The sequence below is a fragment of the Stegodyphus dumicola genome, chromosome 3 (genome assembly GCF_044657685.1).
Source record: "Stegodyphus dumicola isolate Sdum_Otavi_A_Nest chromosome 3, ASM4465768v1".
NCBI lineage: Eukaryota > Metazoa > Arthropoda > Arachnida > Araneae > Eresidae > Stegodyphus > Stegodyphus dumicola.
The window spans coordinates 14708002-14720559 of record NC_140770.1 but is presented as its reverse complement, the minus strand read 5'-3'; the positions used below and the strand labels follow the sequence as shown (position 1 = coordinate 14720559).

The following is a 12558-nucleotide window of genomic DNA, read 5'->3' as shown; positions in this document are numbered from 1 at the left end:
GCAAGATGTTAAGAAGGAGAATTTTTACTTTCACATTTTTTTATTAACTAATAAATTTTTGCTGAAAAAGTAAGAAGGAAACTTAAGCATAGAAAATTAAATGCAACTTATAGATTATAGTTTTCATAAAAAATTACCAGTAAAAACTTTATAAAAAAACGATTTATTAATGGCCTTTGTTAGTTAACTATGTCGGTTTAAAATTCTATTAAGTGCTATTCCCCAAATTTTGCAAAATTTAATATTTAGGCATTATTTGATTAGTAGGATCGAAATATGAAAAAAAAAAAAACATAGCAATGCCATTATAGAAAAAAGTCGGACTTGTGCCAAAATACTCATGTTGGAACAAAGCTATGATATAACTTAAGTTGAATCTATGATATAACTGAAGTTGAATCTATGATATAACTTAAGTTGAATCTATGATATAACTGAAGTTGAATCTATGATATAACTTAAGTTGAATCTATGATATAACTTAAGTTGAATCTATGATATAACTGAAGTTGAATCTATGATATAACTGAAGTTGAATCTATGATATAACTGAAGTTGAATCTATGATATAACTGAAGTTGAATCTATGATATAACTGAAGTTGAATCTATGATATAAATCTATGATATAACTTAAGTTGTGCTTTTGAGACATGAAAGAGGGCAAGTTAAATTTCTCCAATCGGCGCAGCAGAATAAGAGATACAAAACTGTGCTTTTTCGCGTCTGTGTTGAGTATACTTGCTTACGATTCACCACGAGTCGATCGGTGAAGAGGCTGAACACTGGTTGTTCGACCTAGATTCGATCCCAGAGTGTGTGTATAAGCTTTTGATTTGCGTTTCCCATGGATAATTTCTCTTAGAAACTCCTTCACAAACGTATCACTTCCGAAATTTAGGCATTATTTGAGTAGCAGAGTCCAAATACGAAAAAAGAATAACTATGCCATTTCTGAAAAAGCCCAATTTTTTGTAAAAATACTCATGTTAGAACAAAGCTATACATAAATCTAAAATGTAACCTAAGTCGTGCTTTTGAGACATGAAAAACGCAATTTAAATTTCACCAATCGGCCCTGTCTAGTAAGAGGTACAGAACTGTGCTTTTTTCATGTGTGTTCAGAATATACTTGCTTAGGATACACCACGGGCCGAGTGGTAAAGACGCTGAACACTCTTCGACTTAGATTCGATTCCAGGCGAACAAAGCGGATATATGGCCGTTCAGATGCTGTTCGCACATTTTTTGACGATTTTGGTAACCGGTAATAAAAAATCGTTTGTTGCAAAAGACGTAATTGCAATTGTACTATGTTTTTAAAAGTCAAAATTATCGTCTGTGGCTTGAAAGTTTTGTTTTTATTCAAAATGGCGAATTTAAGAAAGCAGTGGTTCGAAGGCTACATTTACGGTCTTTCCGAAGAGAAATATGTATACTCCGTTTTCCAAAAACGATGTGAGAGTCATGTTTTTGTGCTATCTAAAGCGTCGATACGCAATATCATCAACAAGAAAGGAAAAAAAAGTCAAATTGGAGCCTAAAGTGGGACAAAAATTCCAAACAAGTATCCAAGGAAAAAAGGACATCTTCGACTATTGCAAAGGTACGTTGTTTAATGTTAAAAGAAATCACCCTAGTCAAAGGACAGTTACAAAATCATTAAAATGCTCGGTATCCACGGTAAACAAAATGATAAACGTTGATTTGAATCTTAAGAAAGCGAAAAAACGCAATGTGCATCGTCTTCTTCCAAAGCATACCGCTCAACGCAGGACACGCTGCAGAATTCTATATGAGAAACACTTATCCAGAGAAAAATGAAAACAATTGTCACAATAGATGAAACATGGGTGTATTTAAATGATTGTAACAAAAAAAAAGAGTCATTGCTTATCATAAAAGAGGAGAAAAAAATTTAAGTAAATGGTTCAAAGAATCGAAAGAAAGTTTTTCTAAGGGATTCATGATGGTTGCTGGTTTTTCATATAATGGCAAGTTAAAAATAAAGAGAGTGCAAACAAATGTCAAGATTAACTCCAAATACTATCAGGAGCATATTTTATCGCCCATTTTTCTGAATGAAATACCATCGCTTTACCCACAGTGCCATCCATCTGTGAGACTCCATCAGGACAAAGCTAGCAGTCACACATCAAAATCCAACGTAAATTTCCTAAACGAAATGGAACAAAAAACTGGTATCAAGGCCATATCTTTCACTGATATCCGTTCTAAATTTCTCGATGTGTCACCTATGGATTCTTGTGCTTTCGGACTTTTAAAAACTGCATTATCCAAACGTTGTCCCAAAACCTTAACAGGACTCTGGAAAGCTGTTCGGGAGGAATGGGATAGAATAGCTCTTCTGCCACTTCAAAAGGCATTATTATCCTGAAAATTGCGGTGTCGAAAGATAGTTCAGAATAAGGGATGTCAAATAGAACATTTAAAACAAGAGAATGTTATGTAATTTAGTTTTGTGAATACAATATACATCGTCTAAAAAATATGTGAACAGCCTCTGGTTTTCGTACCGTTTTCCAGTGGATAAAATGCCAATTTCCTTTAGAAACTCCTTCACAAACGTATCACTTCCCTTAGGGTAGACATCCCTAGTGGCCTTAATCAAATAGACCAAAACAAGCCAAACCGTATTGATCTACAGAAAAAAAAAAGACAATCTAGTTCTCCTGTTTTTTTTTTTTTTTTTTTTTTTTTTTTTGTCCAGACTGTCATCGCAGACCAGATATTTAGACTTCCCACATATTCTACGAAGATCTTTCTGGAAATTCTAATCGATCGTCTTAGTCGTTTGCTTGGAAGCGACGACTTTCGTTGGATATTTAAAGAATTTCGCTCAGATTTTTCCTTAAACTTCCTTCACAGATTATTAGCCTTTTAGCGAAAATCGTTTCGTTCAAATAAGAAAAAAAAAACGTTTTTTCCTCCCCTGAATTTATCAGGAAGCGTGATTCTTTCGTCAATTGGAAAACCGGCGTAAAAGGTCACATGTTGGATACATCAATCTTCGGTTTTATCCTGTAACGATCTCCCCTTGTATTTTATTTCTCTCTGATGATCAAAGGCAGCAATACCCCTGAATGTAGGTTGACTTTTATATATTTTCTTAATTTTATTTGATAATACAAGTTGACGAATGATAACAAAGCAGTAGTATCCTTTTGTTTTCTCGTATATACGTCATCATGTCTTTATATTACACATAACCAATGTTAACCAATAAGTCAAAGTTTAGAAAATAAAATGCATGTTAAAATAATTAAACTATCTGGAATAAGATTCTCGATAATAACGGTTAAACGTTCACGTCTGCAAACAATCCAGACGTCATGAGATTATCGGTGATGTTCCGGTAAACATTCATAAACCAACTTTACGGTTTCTGCACATTTCCTGGAGACTTTATGGTATTAATGTTTTCTATAAATTCGGATTTGGAGTAATTTAAATTACGAAATTTCAGATTTCAATTTGATTGAAATTATCATGTTCTAATAATTTTTTAAAATTTTGTTTATGTCTCCAAACGATATGAAGTAGAGCCAATCACAAGCAGGAATAGGATAAAGTATCCTTCTCTCCCTGCTTGTCAACTAAGATCAGTGCTTTGCAAAGGTTGGTCGGTTTATAGGATTACTGCAAAGCCTCGAGGGCTATCTGCCTAAAGGGAGAGTTACTCTCGTGGAGGACGTTCTAAGGGAAACTGGCTCGTATTTACGTTGCACATGGGCACAACTGTGAAAAGTCCCATGCAGCAAGCCCGTTCGCAGAACTCGAATCTCGAACCAAACTACCTGTGTTCAGCAACATTACCGCTGGTCGGTTTACAAAGTATGATTTTACGAGTTTAAATTTGAGCCTTACGAGAAAATATGCTTTTTTACAGGATTTCTTAGATTTTCTTTAAGGTCACTTTTAATAGTTGAGAAGAGACAGTTGTGGAAATACTTCTGAGAATCACTTTTTGGGTAAAACTGGATAATACGCTCCAGTTTGGCGCGTTTTCAAAAGATTGCCAAGTCGCCAAATCAGTTGTTTTTGCGCGTTTTAGAAAACCGCTAACTCATCATGTCGCCATATTAGATGGTTGGGAATTTGAATTAATTATGTAAACATGCAAAAAATATCTAAACAACCTGTAAACATGAAAAAATATTTAAAGCAGGACTAAAAAAAAAAAAAAAAGTAAAAATCGAAAAAGGGGGAACGCGCAGAATTACCCACTGCTTGGCGCGTTTTTAAGAATTGCACATACTCGGTATCCATGTACACATCGACCGATTTTCACTTAAAACATATCTCAGAATTGCATAAAAATGGCATTGCGCACTCTCTTGAGTTTATTCATGTACACATCGACCTATTTTCACTTCAAAAGTCAAAGAAAATTGACAAAAATCCAATTCTTCTTACTCTTTCAAACGCCAAACAAACAAGTGGGCGATTCTGCACTTTACCTAAAGTATTTGAAAGTTAATAACTATGTATTTTATAGGATGAACAATATTAAAAGTTTTCATAATATCATACACCATTTTAGACATACTGTATCATATATCATTTAAAACATTATCATATATCATTTAAAGAGAGTAGAAAATGGAGTGAAGCGTTTTATGACGAAATTTAAGAAATTGTAATAAGCAAGAAATGAGCAATAAATGATCGGAATGCATAGATTTAACATGTAGGGTTGCCGTAAGTAGGGTCGCCAAATTTGGCAATTTATGCGAATTTTGCCCTGGTTGCGCTAATAGGCAAGTACCGTAATTTGCACATAAAATTGTAATGGAAAGCAAAGAGCAGTTTTCAGTTCTGCAATTTTATACACATATTTAGTTCACTAACTGAATGCTGTACAAAAATATTACAATTGTTATTATTCAGGTTTATAAAATAAATGTGACACTATTCTCCATTTATTTACCAACATCTCGTATATTTCCTGTCACCTGAAAATTAGCCAGACATATTTTTAAATCAGTCAAATTAGGCTTAAATTGTATTTCTGCAAATTAACTGATTCAAGAATGTTGCTATAAACAGCGAAACAAAATATATTGTTAATTCACAGATTATTTAAAAACAGCCTAACTAAATAATATCATAAGTGATAGTTCTAGAACTGTAGATTAGTACTGAATAGTAAGATCCCGAATAACAGAAGTATTTACAGACTGAAAAAGGAACGCTTTCATGATAACCACGTTCCTAAGACGACAAACTTTTAAAGCAACCCAAACGTCTGAATCCGTGAATAAAATTTGGCACTGAATAGCGCCCACTCTAAGAGACCACACCAAAATCATTAGAAAATCACATTAGGTGGAGTTTACTGTATTCCTGTTTGCATTATTGTTTTCGAATACGAATTTGTGTAATTTTAAGTAAGAATAGCTTCAGTAACGTTAATTCCAAAATAATATTTATAGATATATACTAAATTTCGTTTTACGACTCCTAATTTTGTATTTAAGCATTTAGATTTATACGTCGTTTAAATCGACAAATTTCGCAAATTTTTTTCATCGGGATTAAGAAATTAATGCTTTGTAATGTTGCCAATTTTTTCGGGGCAAATTTCCATGACTGAGGTTTACCTTAAGGGTACTATTCGGTTTCGAGGGCCGTAAAAAAATTGCAGCGAAAATGTACGCGCAAAAGCGCCAAATCTAGCAAACGCGCCCATTTAACAGCGCGCCAAATCTAGCGTATGCGCTGATTTCAGATTGCGTAAGTTTATATAGTTCTATATTTCTTAAGACGCCATTGAAATACTAGTTTCATTTTTAAATCCTTTTTTGATTTTAAATCCTTTTCTGATTTTAAATCCTTTTTGATACCCTATATATTTAACAATTTGGGAATTGCCCATGACGAAAACTCGGCAATAGAATTTTGGGTAAAGTGCTGAATCACCCACTGCTTGACGCGTTTTTAAGAATTGCACATACTCGGGTATCCATATGCACATCGACCTATTTTCACTTTAAAAAAAATCCTAGAATTGCACAAAAATGGCACTGTGCACATCCTTGTCTTTATCTATGTACACATCGACCTATTTTCACTTAAAAAGTAAAAGAAAATTGACAAAAATCCAATTGAAACCCTTGTAAAAAGCCGCAAACAAATAAGTGAGCGATTCTGCACTTTACCGAGAATGTTTTCAAAGAAAAGGCATCATTCATTATAGAAAATTACGTTTGAACAACCAACGAGATGAAATTATGCTTCAGCGATAAGTCGGTAGCGAAACAGCGATGCAGGCATCCATTCAGTTATGTTTAGCAATTTTTATATAAATTATAATAATGATCTGAAATAGTTATTTACTCTTATTCAGTCATGTTTAGCCTTTTTCATATAAATTATAATAACAAAAAAGTATTATATGAAATTAACCTTTCATCTAAATTAAAACATCAATCTTAAATAGTTATTTACTATTATACTTCCTTTCTTGCCGCAATTATTAGGGTTGCCGCAATTATTTTTGGCAGCATTGGTATCAAGAATAGTTTGGCGGTTTTTTACTGCCCTCGAAATCGAATAGTACCACCTTAAGAAACTCTAGTGGAATGTGAAACAAGTTTCTAATTGAGTCTTTCTTCATATAAGACCTATAGCAAAATTCAAATTTCTTAAATTTTACTAAAAATTAGGTCTTGACAAATTTATGAGGGTCAAAACGCCTAACCGACGAATTTCCTAGACTGAAATAGGTAATATATGACCAATCAATAGGCAGTTTATCATGCAATTTCTTTTTCTTGTTTCCAAGTAGGTTTATAACCCTGTAATTATGGGTAATAGAATGGAACTGCTACAAAATTCCAGCCGTTGCTAATCATTTTACACTCCCCAAATTCAGATCCAAGTGATATTTTCTGTTTAAAAACATTCGAAAGAGGTTTTTATTAGCTATTATGACATTACGAATGCTTTTCAGAGTATGAAGAAGAAAGCGGAATCTGCGGATAAATATACTAGCAAAATGCTGGTAAATTAAGATTGCAATTAAGAGAGAATTAGGTAGTGTTCTGTTATCGGGACCAGATTCAGAAATGTTTGAACGTGTGTTTTATGTACGTGGATGTATAGGTATATCTACATACATTCGTACTCACAATATATACATGCATTCATGAACACACACCTACGTGAGTAGTATAAAAATGGGGGTTCTGCATCAGGTGGATCAGTGGATCAGGGGGCGTGGTCAATGACATCACAGAGGGCGAGGCCAAAGGCAACGTCATCACATTAGGAGGCGTGGTTTCGAGTGGAGTTGAGTTGTTCGTAGACTACTGATTGAGTTGTAGACCTCCTGCTTTTCATTTAAAGTTATTTTTTTAAAAATTGGCAACGGTGCCATGGCGTCCTCTAGGGATGAAAAAAGAAAATAATCTATTTAGGAATTGCTTATGACGTCCTCTAGGGACGAAAAAAGAAAATAATCTATTTTAGAAGTTTCTTTTTTTTAAATGTTCTATGATTCAAAATATAGGATTGAACCCTGAAACAAAATATCTCACCAGCTGAGTAGTTTGAAGATTTTAACCACTAAGCTGACGGGATACATTCAGATTTAGGTAAAAAAGCCTATATAAGAAAATGGAATTTGAATCAGCTCATCAATTGCAATTATGCCTGCTCCAGGAGAAGCCACCGTTGCGGTGTGTTTATACACTGTTTTATGTGTTATTTTATCATCCATCTATATTTTTACAGAATTTCATAAAATTCCTATTGATTTTACGCTACATGTTAACGACAGTGGGAACTTATCATTATCCATATGAAGAATAATTCAATAGGTTATGAATATGAATTTATCGTATCAGGATCCGGCTCATGTTGCAAGTTTTGGTGGTGTTGAAGCTTTACATCGTGCTGCAGGAGGTAAAGTTTCCAGGAAAGAGATTCAAACATGGTTAGAGGGAATAGATGCGTACACGCTTCACAAGCCAATTCGCCGAAAATTTCCAACGAATAGGGTAATCGTGTATTCTATAGATCAACAATGGCAAGCTGATTTAGTGGATGTTTCACATTTACGTGATCATAATGATGGTTATCGATATATATTAACCTGTATTGACATATTATCCAAATATGCATGGGCTATTCCTCTGAAACAAAAGCGGGGAGAAGATATTGTGAAAGCGTTTCAAAAAATAATGAGTCAACGTAAACCAAAATTCTTTCAAACGGATCAGGGCACCGAATTTAAAAATAAAGTGTTTATAAAATTTTTAAAAAGAAATCAAGTTAAACTTTTCAGTACATTCAATACTACTAAAGCATCCGTGGTGGAAAGGTTTAATCGCACTTTGAAAACAAAAATGTGGAAATACTTTACGACTCGAAATACATATAAATATGTAGATATCTTGGACAAATTAATAGAAAGTTATAATGCTACTTTTCATTCAAGTATAATGCGAGCTCCCATAGAAGTCAATTCAGAAAATGAGAGTGACGTATGGTTTACCTTGTATGAAAATCATCCTTCTAACGTTTCTAAATGTATATTCGCTGTAGGAGATGTGGTACGTGTTTCCAAACTAAAGCTTACTTTCGAAAAAAGGCTATGAAACCAATTGGACGGAAGAACTATTTGTGGTGACAGAGTGTGTTAAAAGACATCCAGCTGTGTATAGAATTAAAGATTTACTTGTAGACTCAGTAAAAGGAACGTTTTATGCACAAGAGTTGCAGAAAGTGAGACTGAAAGAGGAATATCGCATTGAAAAAATTTTAAAGAAACGTATACATAAAAATCAGACAGAATACTTTGTAAAATATCGCGGTTATCCCGACAAATTCAATCAATGGATTCCAGCTTCTAATTTACTCTCGATATAAAGTGTGAGAAAATACTGTATCCGAATCATTTATGAAAATGAGTTTCTACGTAACACTTCCGAGCGATAGCTCTATGAATTATTTCCCGGAAAATAAAATTTCACATTTTATAACACGTTTACCTGTTCCCATTGAATTAAAAGGTATGTGGGAAGTTGGTTTGGTTGAATTGCTATATCCGCACACATGGCACAATGTGAATGCAGACAATAACTTAATTGGATTTGTTTTAGAGAAAGATGGTGAAATGTTAGGTCGTAGATTACCTCCAGGATGTTATGAAACAGTACCTGATATTTTAAAAGCTATTTATATTAAAGAACATCAAAACAAAATAATATTTAATTATAACCCAGTAACAAAACGAGTGAAATCAAAGTGAAAAATAACGCTAAAGTGATTTTACATGATGGGTTAGCACAAATGTTAGGTTTTGAACCTATGGAAATTACATCTACAGATGATAGTTCCGAAACTGTTGTAGAAAGTCCTTTTGCAGTCATTATCGTGTATCATTAATATTATTAATTATAATTAATATCATTTGCAGTCATTATCGTGTATCATTAATACACGATAATGTGCACAAGGGTCTTGTGAAGACCCCTGTGCACATTATCGTGTATTAATGATATATACGGATATTGTAGAACCTCAAATCGTAGGAGATGTTTTAGCTCCTCTTCTTCGAATTGTAAGAGTAACTGGTAGCGATGGAGAAGTGGTGAGTGCACTATTTGATAGACCTCATTATTTACCTGTGAATCGGAAAATGATAGACACTTTGGAAATCGATATAAGAACGCATATGGGAGCATTTACGCCATTTGAACGAGGAAGGTCATACGTGAAACTTCATTTCCGTCAAAAATACTTGTCATAATGTATGTACCTTATCAGTGTTGTCAAAAATCTTTTGAAGATTATTATGTACAACAAACAGGACATGGATTGAATTATTATCAAGGTAATCTTTATCAGAGAGGATACGGATTAGGGGGTCTATTCAGATCCTTCTTTCGCGCTGCCGTACCTCTTATTAAATCAGGAGCCAAAGCAATTGGAAAACAAGTATGGCATAGTGGACTGAATTTGTTAAATGATGTATCACAAGGACAAGATGTAAAAGAGGCTGCTAAGCGTCGACTGAAAGAAGCCGGAAATATATTAACAGATAAAGCTGCTACTAAAGTGAAGAACATGATTGGTTCTGGACGAGTTAATAAAAAGCAGAAACGTAGGAAAAAGCGTACCATTTCTTACCGATCAAAGAAGGTGAAAGCACAGAATATTTTCTCTTAAAAAAAAAGTATGACTTCGTATATTCATCGAGACTCTCCCGTTTGCGTCAAATCTGAATTAGATTTATTTACCATTCCTCCTACGCAAACAGCTATAGAAAAAGGACAGTTTGTGGAATATCACCCTCTCGCAAATATACGAGATGGAGGACCTATCGAATTTAATATTTCTGGCAGTGGTGAAGACTATATTGATCTAGCTGCTTCTTATATACACGTGAAAGTTAAAGTAGTTAAGGCAGACGGATCCAATCTAACAGACAAAGAACCGGTTGCCCCTGTAAATTTATTTTTACATTCTCTCTTTTCGCAAGTAGATGTAAGTTTAAATGAAAGAAACATTTCATCTGCGACAAATACTTATCCCTATAGAGCCTTCATCGAAACATTATTGAATTATGGGGAAGATGCAAAGAAAAGTTTACTCACCTGCGAAGGATTTTTCCAAGACACTTCACCTAATAAAATAGATGTCTTAGCTCAAGATGCGGATGCTGGACTAAAAGCTCGCGGTGAACTTATAAAAAACAGTCAAAGTGTGGATTTGATAGGACAATTACATTGTGACATTTTTCAACAAAATCGACTCATGTTAAATTTAGTTGATGTGAAAATTAAAATGGTGCGTAGTAAATCTGCTTTCTGTCTAGTTTCTACTGAGAAAGATGCCGATTATAAAGTGATCTTGGATCATGCTTCTTTGTTTATCAGAAAAGTAAAAGTAAACCCTGGAGTCTCTCTAGGACATGTAAAAGCGTTGGAAAAAAGTTCTGCTAAATACCCTATAGATCGAGTATTATGCAAAACATATTCAGTTTCTAAGGGAAGTTGGTCTTTTATGCAACATAATGTATTTTTAGGATTGATGCCCAAGCGAGTCATTATTACTTGTGTAGAAAATGCTGCAATGAATGGACAATATTCAATGAATCCTTTTCTGTTTGCCCATCATCATGTCAACTTTATATCGATTTATGTAGATGGACAACCCGTTCCATGTAAACCAATGGATCTTGATTTCGAATCTAATCATTATGTGCGTGCTTACCACAGTTTATTTTCAGGATTTAATCGCGACAAAGGCATCTATTTATCTCGAGAAGAATTTGTGAAAGGACATGTGTTATATGCTTTCGATTTAACTCCAGATATGTGTGATGGATCTCATTTTAACTTACAGCAACAAGGCAATTTGCGAGTAGAAATTAAATTTGCTAAAGCTCTCTCTGTGACTCTCTCGGTGCTAGTCTATGCAGAATTTCAAAACGTGATTGAAATAACAAAATCTCGCCATGTACTATGCGATTTTGCTAATTAAGCAATGGACAGCCTTGAAATAAACAGAGCACTCTCTCAGAATGCAAAGACACGAAAAGCATTTCTGGGAGTTTTTGCAAGTGATCGACTTCCTGTTGAGATCAAGAAATATCCAAGTTGCTTTATAGCTAATGTAGATCGTGCATCTGAATCCGGTAGTCACTGGTTAGCCTTTTACATTTCATCTCCACAGCATTTAGAATTTTTCGATTCCTATGGACATGACCCATCCTATTTTCCTGGACCGATAACCAAGTATGCAGAACGATTTCCACAGATGGACTTTAATTCGATGACTCTCCAAACTAATGTAACGGCAGTATGTGGTCAATATTGCATATACTATTTACATTGTAAATGTCGTGGACAATCTCTCAATGATATATTGTTATCTTTCATACCTCAACATATATCTAATGATATTAAAGTATATAATTTTGTAATCAAGAAATTTCATGTAAGATCTTCTTTCTATCAATAAATACATTTAAACTTTATACATTATGTGTCTTGTCTCATTTAATATGGAATTTCCAAAGCTACAACATCCTTTCACAATGGTGGTTTCGGGACCCACTGGATGTGGGAAAACCTATTTTGTACGAGAACTGTTAAAGTATAAAGAGGAAATGTTTTCAACGATTCCCAATAAAGTAGTATGGTGTTATGGAATTTACCAACCTCTGTATAATGATATACCGAATATTACTTTTGTCGAAGGTTTACCAATTAAATATCAAGAATATTTAGGTTCCAACACATTATTCATCATAGACGATTTGATGAGCGAGTGTGGGAATGATAAACGTCTGACTAACTTATTTACAAAAGGAAGTCATCATTTAAATTTAAGCGTTATTTTTATCACACAAAACTTTTTACTTTTTTCACAAGGGAAAAGAAATGCGTGAAGTGACTTTAAATGCACACTATTTGATTTTGTGTAAAAACAGAAGAGATGTCAGTCAAATCGTACATTTAGGAAAACAGCTCTTTCCGCGTCATTTAAAGTTTTTTCAAGAAGTATATGAAGATGCAACCAAGAA

General features: G+C 34.0%; 1 protein-coding gene across 1 annotated transcript; it reads left to right on the top strand.

The window, feature by feature from the left end:
* The first annotated feature begins 10205 nt into the window (after positions 1-10205).
* Positions 10206-11513, top strand: LOC118183054 (uncharacterized protein F54H12.2-like). The gene is made up of 2 exons (XM_085812307.1): positions 10206-10758; positions 10846-11513. The coding sequence occupies exons 1-2, from the start codon at positions 10206-10208 to the stop codon at positions 11511-11513; spliced, it is 1221 nt and encodes a 406-aa protein (XP_085668433.1).
* Positions 11514-12558: the final 1045 nt, after the last annotated feature.

Coding starts and splice junctions, on each gene's coding strand:
- LOC118183054 (XM_085812307.1), top strand. CDS start 10,206: ATGACTTCGTATATTCATCGAGACTCTCCCGTTTGCGTCAAATCTGAA. Junction 10,759..10,845: donor TTTGATAGGACAATTACATT/GTGACATTTTTC, acceptor CTTTCTGTCTAG/TTTCTACTGAGAAAGATGCC.